We start from the raw sequence: 15,779 nt of genomic DNA, 5'->3' as shown, positions 1-15,779 counted from the left end.
AGACCGGCGACCCGCCCCTCTGCCGCGCTCGCGCCAGAGCTCCCCGCGTCCCGCCTGCGCGGCCCCGCCCCCACGCGCGCGCGGGCCTGCCCACGAGTCCGGCCCCGCGCGGGCTCCGCAGCTCTAGCCGCGCAGGCCCCGCCCGGCCTCCGGGCCTCGCCTCTCCGGCGCGCAGGCCCTGTCACTTAGCCCCGCCCCGCGCTGGCCCCGCCCCTGGCGGTCCGGAGCGCCGGGGCCGGCCCGCGCCACACGGGGCGGTCCTGAGGGCGGTGGCTGGGCGGACCCGGGCCATCGGGCGGCCGCTGAGGGGCTCCCAGCCGGCCGGGGCGGGGCGGAGGGTGGCGGGAGGGCGGGAGGGCGCGAGGGCGGGCCGGGGGCCCGTTCCGCGCGCAGGGATTTTTAAATGTCCCGCTCTTAGCCGGGCGCAGGAGCAGCCGGCTCGGCCGCCAGCGCGGTGTAGGGGGCAGGCGCGGATCCCGCCACCGCCGCGCGCTCGGCCCTCCGCAGCCTCCCGCCTCCCGGCTTTCCGCTCGCCTCTGCCTCCTGCCTCCGGCCTCGGCTCGTGCAGCCCGCGTGCCTGCCGCGGAAACGGCTTCGGGTAAGGACCCCGCCGCGGGCTGCCGGACGGCGCGGCAGGCTGGGACTCCTGGAGCGTCCGGGTCGGGCCGGGCCGGGGTGGGGGTGGGGCGAGGCCGGGTGCCGGGTCCCTGGAGGCGTCAGCGCGGGGTGCCCCGGTAGGGTGACTCAGGGACAGGCTACAGGGAGGTGTTGAGGGGAAGACTGAGGCAGACGGGGCCCCGAGGGAGGCGATGGGCCGGCGAGGGTTTCGGGGGGCGTCGAGGCCCCCCCCCCACCCCGGGTTCCGACACGGCATCGCGGGCCGCTGGCGGCGCCACGGGTGACAGGCCACCCCGGGCCCATCGGCCATTTTCCCGACCGGCCCGGGAGGCTCCCGCCGCTGCTGCCGCCCTCGCGGGAGGGGGAGGGGTGCCCGGGACGGACCGGCGGGCCCTGGTCCCCTCCGCCGGCCGTCCTCACCCCACTGCCGCTTCGTGCCCCCAGGCCTGAGGTCTGATCCTGCGCCCAGCGCCATGCCGAGGGAAAAGAAGGAGAGGTGAGTGGCCTGGCCGCTGCGGGGAAGGGGAAGGTGTGCAGTGGTGGGGGAGGGGTGGGCCGAGATTTGGGGAGAACTCTTACCTCTGTGCCATCCTGGCTTTTCAGGGATGGGAAGGAACCCGGCACCATGAAAGAGGAAAGCGGCACCGATGTCTCTGTTCGCTCCAGGAAAAGGAAGGCAAATGTGGCCGTTGTGAGTACAAAGGAGACAGGTGGGGGAGGATTCCCCCCCACCCCCCATCTTACCTGGGTACCAGGCTGGGTTCTGACCACATATTTATTGATAGGGGGTCAAGGGGGGTACGTTTGGCAGAAATGGTGCTCATAACCTTACCAGCTTTCTTTTTCTTCTCTCTCTCTGTGTTTTTGTCTTTGGGCTGTTTGGTGTGTTTCCTTGGGGTGTGGGTTGTTTTATGTTAGTTTTTGCAGGATCCAGATGAAGAAGTTGCCAAAATTGACAGGACCGTGAGAAGCCAGTGTGGCAGTCAGGTAGGTACATTTTCTGATTAGATCTAAGTTGAGGGTCTCCTTTTTGGGGGTCACATTAAGTCTCACATTTCCTTGCCTTCTGCTGAAGGCTTTTTCTCTAACTGTGGCCACAGTCCATACAACTGAGCGCTGTGCCTGTCAATGGGCATTGACCTCTGCCAGCCTTGAGATTCCAGGAAGGTCTGTGTTCCTGACTGACATCTCTGAGATGACAAATATGCGCTGATGTCTGGAAGAACCAGAATGGACCTCACATAACTCAGTCCTCTCCTTTTGCCCTTGAGGAAACTGAGACTCAGTTAGAGGAAGAAAGTAACCCAGAGTCCTGTGCAAGCCAGGGGCGGAGTCTGTCCTACAGCCTCTCTGTGGGCTGGTGAACTGCGGGGAGGGCTCCTGAGAGAGAGCTCTTTGGGTAACTGTGAGGATGGGGTTTGTGTGTACACATGAGCACACATCCACACTTGTGTTTCTTCATCATGGTGCTTAAGGACTTCCCTTCCCTGCTCCCACCCCCTTTAGGTCATGTTTCAAACTTTTTCCCTCTTTCTGAAAGTTCTTCTAGCCCATCCAGCAATGACCTACAGTGGTCACTCACCTGGCGCTTGATCTGGCCTCCACCAGAGTATTAGTAGGACATTGTGTGTAATGATATGTGCATCTCAACACATTTTGAAAATTGACTAGTCCATTTCTCTTGCCCCTCCTTCATGGAGTTCCCGCCATATTTCTTGCATGCTCATGGTATCATCATAATATCAGAAGTTCCTAGCAGAAAAAGCTTGTATTATCTCTCTGCCTCCAGAAATGGCTGGAGACTGTAGTTATGGCTCTAGTAGGGGAAGCAGCCTATCTCCAAACTAGCTGATGAGGCTTTCTGACGCTATAGCAGATAAAAGCTGAGCAGGAATAGTATTTGAGCTGAGGATAGTGGTCCTGATTAGGTTAGCAGTGGCAGCACATCACTTTTAGGGCAGTGAGCAACAGCCATAGCAACTGGGTTTGGAAGAGTGAAGGGCTTCAAAGCCGAGGGCCACATTATTTGTAAAAAGTTGTTACTGCACATAAGACCCTAGTAATTAGTATTTCTGGGGAGGTTCCACTGAATATTGAACAATGGCTTGGTGATTTCCTTGCTGTATTAGAAGAAGAAATACGTCACTTTAGGAAAGGAAATAAGACAGTGCGTTCCAAGTTCTTTCCTTTTTTTCCTTTTTTCTCCCTGTAAAGAGTTCAAACCAAGCAAGTTAATTTTTGTGGATTTCTACTAAAATGGACCTCTACTTTGTGAAATTCAAGATTGGTTATTTTCCCGCCTGTGATTTGAATTGAAGGTTTTTTAAAAAATATTTATTTATTTTTGGCGGTGTTGGGTCTTCGTTTCTGTGCGAGGGCTTTCTCTAGTTGCGGCAAGCGGGGGCCACTCTTCATCGTGGTGCGTGGGCCTCTCACTATCGCGGCCTCTCTTGTTGCAGAGCACAGGCTCCAGATGCGCAGGCTCAGTAGTTGTGGCTCACGGCCCTAGTTGCTCTGTGGCACGTGGGAACTTCCCAGACCAGGGCTCGAACCCGTGTCCCCTGCATTGGCAGGCAGATTCTCAACCACTGCGCCACCAGGGAAGCCCAGAATTGAAATTTTTAACTTAGGATGAAGCAAAGCTGTCCCTGTTGACTTCTTGGGGTTTTAGAGTAGGTTCTGTTCTCAAAGATAACCTGAGCTGTGCCTAGGGTGCCTAAGATAGGGCTTTGGTCCTATCCTTGGACTGCAGAGAGTTGGTAGATGTGATACATGAATAGCCATATTATTTCCCACTAGAAGGCGTTTTCATGGTTGTTCAGAGATTAATGACAACAGGTTTCTACACATTTTGCCAAGTAGATAGCTTGAAAATTACCCATCATTTATGGAGCAATCAATGTCTTACGTTATTTCTCTGTGTAGATTCATGAAGCTAGAATTTTGGGGTAACAGCCTTTTGCCAATTAATTACACAGACTTTTCCTCTGGAGTTATCATAGTTCAGCCCTGTTCAACAGCTCTGAGCTACCTGTAGCCCTCATGCTCAACTCCATGAAACTGCTTCATCAAGACCACATGGAACCTTTGATTCTTACCTTAGGTTTTTCTCAATGAAGATAATACTCTTTTATCTAAAGTCTATTTAACATATCCATTTTTTTTTGTTCAATTTTTTGCATGAGACCCAACTTTTTTACTGAAGTGGAGTCCTGGAATTTCTGTTAGTTACTTCTCAGAACATAATTTTGCATAAGGTAGTTTTATTCTCAGTTAAAAGTGGCATAAAGAGTCAGGGGTTGTTAGGAATAATCAAAACTGGTCTCTTGCTGTTACCCAGTTCCTTCCTAAAGTCAGACTGATCTTGCTTTCTTTGAGACATGGTATGCACTCAAGTTAAATGATACAGGCTTCATTATTCTGCTTCATCCACTGGTTCCTAAAAGGCCAACTTTGGGGACCATTTGTCTGCTTGTGGTTCACCCAATTTGTCTGTGAACTACAGGTAGGGAAATGTTACCATTTTACCTCCAAAAGCCTCCTCTCAGCTATTTCAGCCATGTGGCTGTAGAGGATGACAACCAGCTTCTGCTTTCAAAACTAGAATTCATTGTTGAATGAAGAGCAACTTAAAGCGGTTGTAATGTGACCCTTTTTGGGTCAAGGAAATACTACCAGCACATGATACTAGAACTGGAAGAGGATGTTGCCCTTCTCCAGCAGCTGTTGGCAAGAGCTGCCATGGTTAATTTGCATGCCCAATTCTTTGCACATTGGATGGAGAAGAGCTTTATCCTGCTTTGCTCTTCTCAGTACCCTGAAAGTGCTCTGGCTTCCTCTGAAAGTGACCGGTGTGCTGTGATAGACACCCTGTCCCATATCTTGCAGGCAGCATTTAGAGCCAAAGTTTCCATGTTCATTTATAGTCCTCTCCGTTGTCTCTTTTCTAGTCAATATTAAAGATCTCTCTGCTTTAAAAAAAAAAAAAAGTGCCAAGAGTCTCAGACTTTTCACAGAGCTTCCATACTGGCAGGATTGTTAACATGCCCTGTCTTCAATAAAATTACTATTTTATAATTTTGAAAATCAATAATAGTCCTTTAGAGTAAGATAATAGAGTAGCTTTAAAAGGAAAAATGTTAAATGGCAAAATGACATTATTTTCCAAATATTAAAAATTGACTTAAATTAAGTATCTGGAATCTTTAAAAGAAGCATTTGCAAGTCTTTGGGGTGGGTTTCAGAGGTCTTCAGGCTTTATCTTTATCTCTACAGCCTTTAAAGAGGTCTTTAGGCTTTATCTGTACAGACTTTTTAATATATCCTGTGACTGTTGCTTGTTTCGGTTTTAACTAGGCAGATACTCCTTTTGTTTCATTTTGAGTTAAGGAAAAGGAAAGGTCCCCGTTATGTAATAATTTTGACTTGACCTGCAACCAAAGGAAGATGTCACATTTGATGGGTTTTGTTTTAAAATGGGGAGACTTTAAATATAGATGGCAATCAGGTTACATTTTGATTTTTTATACTTGTGATTGTGGAGTGCTTATGTAAATGCTTTTACTGGAAATTGTCTTTCACTTTTAAGACATTTCATTAGGTTAGTTGTACTTATTAAAAAACCAAATCTTTGAATTGTGACCAAATAATCTCACAACACACTTTAGGAGTCATGCTCAGTATCTTACGGAGCTGCCAAGAGATTTTATTCTTTTGTTTTTTTGGTAATATAAGAGCTGTTTGCATTTTGTCTTACCCTTCCTGTGTCTATTTTGCTGCTCAGTCACTTCATATGAGGATGATGATGTGGAGGGTAAAATGCTACTGACTGTAGTTTTCTTAGGTTTTACTGCATAGACTCCTAAGCTAATGACAAAATGAAATGAAAGCTTGGAGTCATTTCTGTGTCTTCCATGCTATCTCCATCTTAATTTAGGCCAGAATATTGACTTAGGCCTAGAGATTTCTCTCCAGCGTGAAGACATTTTCTGTTTTACTGGCTGTTTGACAAATCAATGAATGTAAAAACAGCTGGTTTACATCAAACATTTTTTTAATGTGTCTTTCTTTACAGCCTTGGGACAGTAATACAGTCTGTGAAAACCCCTGCTCCTTGATTCCCACACCTGACAAAGAAGAGGATGAGCTCGTATACCCGAATTCTGCATATAAGCCTCAGAGTTGCACACCGTCCAGAGCCTCACCACTGCCTGTACTGAAGTAAGCTGACTGCTGAGTGCCTTCTGGATCTCTTAACTCCCTGTGTGCACTCCCGCCTCACTAGTACGGATGCATACTGACACCTGTCTTTTGCTTGCTTTTGTTTTTTGTAGCTGGGCAAATAGAGAGGAAGTATGGAAAATCATGTTAAACAAGGAAAAGACATACTTGAGGGATAAGCACTTTATGCAGCGGCACCCTCTCCTGCAGCCTAAAATGCGAGCGATTCTTCTAGATTGGTTAATGGAGGTGAGCTGGAGCCTTCCTGTGAACTAGAAGCATTGGCCATTTCTAGATTCTTCTGTGCTGTTATTATCTCTTCAAGTGTTTGATTCCATTGACACATTCTGTGTCTCTGAACTGTGGTATCTATACTACAGTGGCCTAACTTTTTTGCTTATGTACTTCCTTAAAAGAATTTCTGAAGTATCTTTACCCCTTAGATATTTTTAAGTTGGCATCTAATTTTTTTTCTCAAAATTTAAATAGTTGCAAAGGTTGTATTTTCCAATTAATTATAAATTATTTGATCTTTCAATTTGTATGCTCAAATTGCTTTTGAGTGTACACAGTGGAATGTGGATAACAGCTATTTGATAGCCACTACCAAATGTTTTAAAAATATATGAACAAATTTATCTTTAAGGCAAAAAATTTACATTGTTTCTTTTTAACTCCTTGAGATTCATTTCTCTTTACCCACAGAATTTTATCCTAACAAAATATATTGTTCAAATCTTTTATTGATCACACTATCATACTTCTCTATAATTGATCAAAATAACAAGTATTACAAATTGTGATAAATGTTAAACGTAAAAAGTAATATTGTATAAGCAGTGCACCTCTTTCTGGGAGGAAGTGTGGGTGACTCAGTAGCGGCTCAATTAAGGACACTTCCTGGACACCTCTGTAAGCCTTGGGTGGGTGAGAAGTGGGCTTTCTTCTGTGATGTGGAAGGACATCTCAGGTAGATCCGTTTTATGAAAGCACATATGGAAGTTGAGTGTCTAAGTATTCCCTAAAACTGAACTGTGCCACGTACCCTTTAGGAAGTCTGTATTAGCAGGGGTATGTGTACCCCTGTTGTGCTTGTCCTAGAGTCAAATCCCCTGCTGCCATTTAACGTCTGTGTGCTTCAGTCAGGCAAGTCACTTAACTTTGAGTCTTGGTTTTCTCAACTGTAATGTTTTCTAGCAATATTTGCTTGCAGAGTTTGTGTGGATTAGAAATAGTGTATATGAAGTACAGTTTACATAGTAGGCAAGAAAAGATAGCTATTTTTATCATTCTTAATTTGCTTTTCTTTATTGGTCCCTGAAAATGTCAACATAGAAAATGTACAAATGTACAAATTCTTTGGCCTTGCAGTTGTCCACAGACCCACCATGGCACATAGCCCTTATGGGCCTTTTGGAACATTTTATAATTCCTTGAAGCATTAGATGTGGTATGCTTTAACCTCTCAGGCTTCAGCTCATAAGATGACGTGACTGAGAGGTTCTATTTTATATCATGCAATTGATGCTATTGATGCAATTGATACTTTAAAGAAATGATTTTCCCTTCAAGACAATGAAAAAAGTCATGTAATACTATTGAAAGGATAGAAAAGAATGGTAACCTTTATGTCTTCAGTGGGACAAGACTGGAGTCCACAGTTCACAGGCAGGCTCATGTGCAGCGATGTTAAGTTTCCCAGCCCCTAGCCCAGCCAAGAAGTCTGTACATAAGAAAGGCAGTGCTTATGCTGTGTGCCCACTGGTGAGCTGGGTAAAATAGTCTGAAAGTTTGTTCCTTAGAGAACAGAAGCTCTAGTTTTACTTCTGATCCTATTTTAGTTGTGTTATTTTATAAAAACTAAATCTAAATATGGCTCCACCTGGACTTCAGAAACACTCTTTGGTGATTGATAGAGTTTTCTACTAATGTTCTGTTTGTTGTTTTCCTTCGGTGCCTTTTCTACTTATTAACCCCACGAAGTGTACTTACATGGGATATACTGTTTAGGAACAGCAGTTTTAAATGCACAATCAGACATTTGATGACAGTTATGAATTGAGGTCTAATATTTCCTTGGTCCTTTTCAACTCCATCATGTACACTATTTCACCACACCTCACAGCAATCCTGTGAGGTAGGCAAAACAGGTATTGTCCTAATTTTATAGTCTGAGATAATCCGAGATAAATGGGTTTGTCCAAAGGGGAGCCTATGCTAGAACCTAGGGCTCCGAGTCTTTTGTTTAATGTTTTTAAAAAACCATTTGCCTCTTGTGATTAACAGATTAAGTGTTTTAGTGTTTAGAGTTGTAGTCTTTAAATAAATGTATGTTCCAGCTTTCAAACTTTCATACTGATAGTGCCCATTGTGAAGAAATATGGTAGTTCTTTCCTCATGTCATAATGCAACTTATAAAGGGGGACACCTTTCTTTGAGAAAATTCCATTTTTCCTTGAAGTGCTGCTTTTAACAGGCTGTGAATGTACCTTCTTTCCGCAGCCTATGAACGTTTGCTCTTATATTATAGATCACAGAACACTTCATCCTTATACGTGAGTTCCAGTTTTTCATTGTGCATGTGCTTAGGGACAAGCAAGGTAACCATCCTTTCAGAAAAGCCAGGTTCTCTCTCTTGATTTGGTTATATTATCCTTCACCAAACTCATGACAAGTTTTTTGTCTTTCTTTTTTTCTCAAGTAACTGTTCTAAAACTTACTATTTTTTCAGGTGTGTGAAGTTTATAAACTTCACAGAGAGACATTTTACTTGGCACAGGATTTCTTTGATCGGTATATGGCAACACAACAAAATGTTGTAAAAACGCTTTTACAACTTATTGGGATTTCATCTTTATTTATTGCTGCCAAACTTGAGGTAAATAATTTTCACATATTTGTTATGTAGTACATGCTTGAGCTCCACTGAGATTAGGGGAAGAGGTCAACTATTTGTCTAAATTTTTCTAATTTGAGGCCTTCTAAAGTTCAGCCACACACACACAAAAAGCTAGAAATTAACCAAGAAAAGTATGAATATATAAAATGCTTAGGTTAATATAATTCCTTTAATCCAAAAAATTGAACTTTGACCTAAGAGGATTAAAATTTTGGTGTGATTAGAAGGGTGGATGGGCACAGCTTTCAAACATGTTGAAAAGGTGAAAATGTCAAAGCTCCCCATTGGGTAAAAGTTTGATTGATTTATTGATTGATTGATGTGGGTAAGTGTTTCATTTCTTTCACAATTAATGCATTTTGAACCACTGGAGTGGCTCTTGTATTTATCCCATCAATGTACCCTTTCTTTCTTTCTATGTCAGCATACTAAAAAGAATAATTTGGGGGCTTACCTGGTGGCGCAGTGGTTAAGAGTACACCTGCCGATGCGGGGGACATGGGGTCGTGCCCTGGTCCGGGAAGATCCCACATGCCGCGGAGCGGCTGGGCCCGTGAGCCATGGCCACTGAGCCTGCGCGTCCGGAGCCTGTGCTCCGCAACGGGAGAGGCCACAACAGTGAGAGGCCTGCGTACCGCAAAAACAAAAAAAAACAAAAACAAAAAACGAATAATTTGGGAGGTACATTATAAGTTAAAACTATCAGAGGTGGACTTTTTGCTAGTAGTATCTTCCTTTTATTTCCTTTCAGGAAATCTATCCTCCAAAGTTGCACCAGTTTGCTTATGTTACAGATGGGGCTTGTTCAGGAGATGAAATTCTTACCATGGAGTTAATCATTATGAAGGTAGGTTACAAGTTAGTTTTTCAGTCCTTTTTAAAAATTCCTACATAATATCTTTTCTATATTCAGCATGAGTGCATCTGGCTAGGTGTTCTCTAGCTGGACACATTGTGGCATGGGAAATGGCTGCATTTTGAACTCTTTAGAGGACCAAAGGGAGTAGTAATGTCTTTTTCTTTTTTCAACGATTGGTCTCTTTTCTCTCTGTTTTCCCTTAGGCCCTTAAGTGGCATTTAAGTCCCCTGACCATTGTGTCCTGGCTGAATGTATACATGCAGGTCGCATATCTAAATGATTTTTATGAAGTGCTCCTGCCGCAGTATCCTCAGCAAATCTTCATACAGATTGCAGAGGTAAGTGGCTTTATTACCTCTGTGGGGCGACCTACTCCACCACTAGATGGAGTAACTCTAGAAGGGATGTGTGTTGGCCGTGTCCCTCAGTGTTCTTTTCTTCTCCATAGCTTTTAGATCTCTGTGTCCTGGATGTCGGCTGCTTAGAATTTTCTTATGGGGTACTTGCTGCTTCTGCCTTGTATCATTTCTCTTCATCTGAGTTGATGCAAAAGGTTTCAGGTACGTTGGCTTTCCAGTCCATTCACAGGTGCATTGAACTTATAAGCCAGTTGTTGGCCTCAGATTGAGCCTAACATGTATTTTCATTGCAGGGTATCAGTGGTGTGATATAGAGAAGTGTGTCAAGTGGATGGTTCCATTTGCCATGGTTATAAGGGAAACAGGAAGTTCAAAACTTAAGCACTTCAGGGGAGTTCCTGCTGAAGATGCACACAACATCCAGACCCACGTAAACAGCTTGGATTTGCTGGTCAGTACTGTTCCTTGTTTCCCAGATGAATTCTTAAAACTGCCCGAGCAGCCTCTTCACTCTCTTTCCCACAGGTTCCAGATATCCCCAAAAGACTCCAATTCTTTTAATTCCGTGGCAAAGAAAAATGGTGGTCAACAGATCCTCTCTCTAAGTGTCATGTAGCCCAGAGACTTTTAGATTGTTCTTCGCTATTTTTTTCCTTCACTCATCTCCGTAGAAAAAAGCACAAAGTAAGTGAAGCCCAAAGGATACATTCTTCCATGTTAACATTTCTGGCTTTTATTCTTATCAACAGGACAAAGCCCAAGTAAAGAAAGCCATATTGTCTGAAGAAAATAGGATTTCTCCTCTCCCCACTGGGGTCCTCACCCCCCCACAGAGCAGTAAGAAGCAGAGCAGTGGGCAAGGAACAGCATGACCACACCAGCATCCTCACCAAAGACAGCTGTGCGGAAGTGCCTGCCCCTAGTTCTCTCCCGTCTACTGCAGCAGAGGCGTGCATTAGCTTTTACAGATATTTAAATGGAAGAGCATGTCTCTTCCGCAACAGAAGGTTTCTGTAGATGGCCTTGGACAGGGAGAAGTGTTTTTTATTGAATGCTTAGATTTTTTAAATAAGTGGGTCAAGTACACCAGCCACCTCCAGAACACCAATGAGTGCTCCAGATGCTGCTAAGGAGGGTGATACTTGACTTAATTGACTATTCACACAAATAACAAAGGCTTGAAGTTGAGGAGTGCCATGTTGCTGTTGGTCTCCCCCTGGCTGTTCTGGGTCAAGTCGTATTAAGTGGAACAGGTGGTTGTGAGCGTTACGATGCGCAGCCCACAACCAGCTATGCTGGGGGCCTCCCCTTTCCATACTATCAGTTGACAGTGTACAATGCCTTTTATGAACTGTTGTTTTCTAAGTGCTGCTATGTTTATCCGTTTTTTAATAAAGATAAAACACTGTCTTTGAGACAGCTGGTTTTATGAGCTATGTCTGGTAATTTAAGTTAGGAGTCAACTTTGAATGTGGCTATATCAGGTTCTCTTTTTTAACTTCATGCTTCTCGAAGCTCAAGCCTCTCAAGCAAATATATTAAAAGAAAACTTTTGAAGTGAGCTTCAGGTGCAGCCTCACAGGCCTCCTCAGGGCCCCTGAGCTGGAATGAGGCTCTGATTGGCATCTTCCAACAGTGCCGTGTGCAGTGGTGGCTCCGGGTGGGCTCACTGGCTGGCTGTGGTGATAGTAGTCAAGTCACGTCTGCATCGAGAGGATTCTTAGGTATGATTCCTTCCCGAGCACAGGACAAGGGTCATAAAGTATTTGCAATTAGCGTTATTTAATACTCTTTTCATCCTTACCCAAAGCTTAACCTAAAGTATTTTTTTTTTTTTGGTTTGGAGAACTTGTTAACATAGTAGCCTAAAACTATACTTTGAACAAGAAAATGCAAAGTAAAATTATATGTAGTTCAAGGCCATGATATTCGTATATAGTCTGTTCCCTGACCATTGATGGAATCACCAAGTGCCTTGCTAACAGAGGAGGTTACTGTCCACTTTAAGGCCCAGTGTGTACAGTTCACATCATGTTTCGTGGGACATTCCCAAAGTGATGGCCTTGTCAAGTCTTGTGTTTCATTTTCTCACAATGCATTGGTGTATGTATGGGTTCATTATGGGAGGGCGAATGAGCAAATAAATATCATTTATTTCAACTTGGTATTTTATTATTTTGCAAAAATCTATCTGAAGTAGAAAGAAAAGCAGCCCCTTTTAATCTACCATATTTATATGAAATTTGAGAGAGATCCTACTTTTTCACATTGTGATGTTATAGTTCTGGCAGTTCTAATACAGTTTTCTTAATAAATGTATTATAAATCTACATGTAATGGTATTTAGTCAGAGGATACTCCTAGCTAATTATTTCTTCATCTCAGAGATGCTCTTGCCTTATAAGTAGTGAATTTTTAATGATCATTTGTGACTTGCAAAATCCTAAAAATGGTTAATTTATATTTGACATTCTGTGCAAAAATGTGGCACTGAAAACATTTCTATTTTCAAAGTTTTATATAAGTTGGAGAGCTTGGCAAATGTGAGGAAACACTGGTCTGAAAGCATGTTTGAGGTAAGTGTTTCATGGGCCATTTGGCAAGCCGTTGTACTGCAGAGAGTGTTCGTTACTGAGTATGCTGAGCTGAGGCTGCCTCACGTGTAAATTGGCAGAGGGCTGCATTTCCGGAGACTCGGTATTTTCTTAAATGGCAGTGTTACCACAGGCAGCTCTTAATGATCTGTGCTAATAAAGGATAAATCCCAGAAGGGTAAGTGAAATCCATAGTAGCCAGTATTTTCTGTGGCTCTGTCAGAAACCCTAAATGCCACTAGTAAGTGAAATCAAGTTTCCCTTTTAAAGGAGCCTCTTCCATTTGCTAGCAGTCAGTATAAACTTTGGCCCCTCACTGGTCAGCTCTATACCCATCTGCCAGATCACGTTTGTTCTGCAATTCATCTGAAACCAGCTGAGGCGAGGTGATACCAAACAGCAGGGGTGTAAGTGGCAGCTCTAGTCACCTCTGGTGAACAAATGCTCTGAGGCAGAGGTGTGTCAGCAGGAAGGACCCAGAAAATCAACGGGAGTGTGGGCCCCTGGTCTAACTTAACGTGTGTTAGAGCTAGAGAAACAGTAATTTATCAAAAGCACCCATGAAGGCTGATTGGATTGTGGTGGAGCACACCACACCCTCACATCCCACCCCAGCTCACAGAATTCACACGCTGGCCCTCCTCAAAGCTGCTGTCAGGTCTCTGTCGCCCGTGTCCAAGAAAGAAAACACTGGTCTTCAGGTGGTGGGTGTTGAAGGTTTTCCAAGGTCCCCCGTATGGAACTTGGACAGCGCGTTGTTTCACGGAGGTCATTTCATACCAGTGGGTTAATAAATGATGCTGAGGTTCACGTTCTTGAGGCCGGTGAGCAAAACTGTGAGGGTCCTTTAAAATTTGGAGCTTAGTGTGAGGCTACACTTCTCCAACTCAGACACAAAGGAGATTGGAGTTTATTTGGGCAAAATTAGGCTGTACCTCAGAGTAAGGATGGAAAGAGAAATCGAATCTGATAACGTCTAGTCATATTTACCCAACCGTGCATTTTCCTACCACACATTCAGCATTTTGAAATTCAAATCACAATTATACCTTGGACATTGTTAGAAGACTTATTTTTATCCCTGCTGTAATCATCTAATTCGCTGATTACAGGTCTCAACTTGCCACAGAGAGCTCAATTTTTGAAAGAATTGTCCTGTTTGATCAAATATGTTATTCAAGCAATGCAGCCATTTGTTCCACAAGGTTACCTGCCAGGCAGAGCTAACCAGGAGTAATAGCATTAGAAGCCTATACTTAAAATCAAGCATTAGCTAATCTGCCTGTGACAATAGAGTCTTAAATATAATTTGTGGCAGATTCTTTAGTTCTTGCACTGACAGACAATTGAATTTGTATTCAATGAGCATAGATTTTTTCCTACCTCATCCCAATTCCAAATTTAACTCAGAAGACTCTAATGTGCTCATCTTCACAGGCTAACAGGTACTATTTCCCAGGAGCCTCAGACAGGAGGGCAATGCTATCCTTTATTCAATGAACACTCCCTCTGCCCCCCTTTTACATCATTTTACTGATCAATGCCAATTCCAAAAATTGTGTAGCATCTGACTGTGCGGTGAGGTTCATGTCTGATGCTGGTGTCCCTGGCATGATGTGTGAGCTGGCCTCTCCTGGGAGCCCCTGCTGTGTATTGGGCACTACCAGCCCTGGAGACAAAAGCATGCAGGGCACAGACCACTGAGAGCTCACGAGAGCCTGGGAGGCAGAAGAATGGCTGGAAGCCTCCAGAGGGCAGCGGTGTGAAAGGCGAGCATGGAGTGGGAGCCGTACCTGTGCTTGAGAGGGAGGCTGTTGAGTCCTCCCCAGCAGGCCTGGAAAAGTGGAGTGGAAGGGGGGAGGCGAGGCAGAAGAGGTGACAAAGGCTACATCACAAAGGGCTTTTGCACGTCAAGCTCAAGACGGGCCTGATATCCCTGGCAGCAGAGCTGGGGTGTAAGAGGAGAGTGAGAGCTCAAAGCGACATGTGGACACAGAGGTTGAGGGAACAAGCCCAGAGTCATGCTTCTGTGCCACAGAAAAGTGACCGTGCAGGCCGCGAGGGACATGAAGGAAGACGAAGGGACATCAAGGAAAGTAACTTCCCAATGGCCCTGCTTGAGGGACGGCCATGCATCACTCCCAGGCCACAGTGATCTCGGGCCCTGCACCTCTGCGTCCTCAGCCAGCTGGAGCCTCACCTCCTGCAGGAGATGGACCCGGTCTGGGGCCCACACTGATGACATTTCTTCGTGGAGCTCTGGAGGCAGTTACCTGGAGCTGGGACCTGGCCCTGCCATTTCACAATGTGATTTTGGGCACCATGCTTAACTTCTCCAAGCCTAGTAATTCTCAGCTGTGAAATGGGGATGATAACAGTATTTGCCCCATGAAGTTAAGAGGGAGATTCAATGGGAGAACGCGTAAACAATGCTTAGCATAGCACCTAGCACGTTAAAAAGAAACAATAAAAGATGGTTGCCGCTGCTATTATGGCCGCTGATGCTGCTGGTGATACTAAGGTAAGGCTGTCAGACTGAGGCCCTGGAGGGGAGTAGCCCTGCAGTGGGGACTCCAAGAAGACGTGGCACTTGCTCTGAGCTGCCCTTAGCCTCCCTAGGCTCCTCCCCCGAGGTCTGCCCCTGGCCCTCCCCAGACTTCAGCTCCATCTCTCTCCTGCCCTTCCTGGACAGCCTCCTTGAAAGTATCATGTCCACCTGCTTTCCCTCCTCCTTCAGGCTCCTCCAGTGGGGCTTCTGTCCCCACGCACCACACACTACCCTTGCCAAGGCCACCCATGATGGCCATGTGGCACCCTTTAACCTTCATCTCACGGGGCATCTTTGCCACAGTTAGCACTGCTGACCCCACCTTCCCTCCAGAAAACTTTTGCCCTCCCTGACTTCTCACACAGACGCACTTGATGGCCCCCTGGTAACCCTCCCTAATCCCATAGTTTTTCTCTCCTCCTCAGAGAAAACCACCACCCTGAGGTCAGTATGGATGATTTCCACACATATTTTTGGAATTTTATCACTTTTAGTTGGATTCACAAGCAATAGATTTACAGAACACATTGCTTTAGGTGTTTTTAAAGTTCACATAAATGGAATCAAGCCTCACACATCATAATACCGCTTGCTATTTTTTTCAACATTAGTTTCAAGAGTTACCCATGTTGACACATGTAGGGTTGGGTTTATTCATTTTTAACTGTGATAGAGTTTTCTC

General features: G+C 45.0%; 1 protein-coding gene across 2 annotated transcripts; it reads left to right on the top strand.

The window, feature by feature from the left end:
• Window positions 1-379: 379 nt before the first annotated feature.
• On the top strand, window positions 380-12,115 carry CCNE1 (cyclin E1). Of its 2 annotated transcripts, none has more exons than XM_060083584.1 (12): window positions 380-598; window positions 1,063-1,114; window positions 1,222-1,309; window positions 1,546-1,605; window positions 5,693-5,838; window positions 5,952-6,087; window positions 8,570-8,716; window positions 9,489-9,584; window positions 9,800-9,934; window positions 10,045-10,156; window positions 10,249-10,406; window positions 10,705-12,115. In XM_060083584.1, the coding sequence occupies exons 2-12, from the start codon at window positions 1,092-1,094 to the stop codon at window positions 10,825-10,827; spliced, it is 1,224 nt and encodes a 407-aa protein (XP_059939567.1). In that variant the 5' UTR covers window positions 380-598; window positions 1,063-1,091; the 3' UTR covers window positions 10,828-12,115. The 2 variants fall into 2 exon arrangements, with proteins under 2 accessions (XP_059939567.1, XP_059939566.1); XM_060083583.1 differs by having other exon boundaries at window positions 1,537-1,605.
• Window positions 12,116-15,779: the final 3,664 nt, after the last annotated feature.

Source organism: Mesoplodon densirostris, chromosome 19 (genome assembly GCF_025265405.1).
Source record: "Mesoplodon densirostris isolate mMesDen1 chromosome 19, mMesDen1 primary haplotype, whole genome shotgun sequence".
NCBI lineage: Eukaryota > Metazoa > Chordata > Mammalia > Artiodactyla > Ziphiidae > Mesoplodon > Mesoplodon densirostris.
The sequence above is the reverse complement of the archived record's forward strand: the minus strand, read 5'-3'. Positions and strand labels throughout refer to the sequence as shown.

Bases quoted from the DNA above. Each gene is read 5' to 3' on its own strand.
- CCNE1 (XM_060083583.1), top strand. From the start codon at position 1,092: ATGCCGAGGGAAAAGAAGGAGAG. The intron at 9,585-9,799 runs GTAGGTTACAAG...GTTTTCCCTTAG, and splicing joins TGGAGTTAATCATTATGAAG to GCCCTTAAGTGGCATTTAAG. The intron at 10,157-10,248 runs GTACGTTGGCTT...TTTTCATTGCAG, and splicing joins GTTGATGCAAAAGGTTTCAG to GGTATCAGTGGTGTGATATA.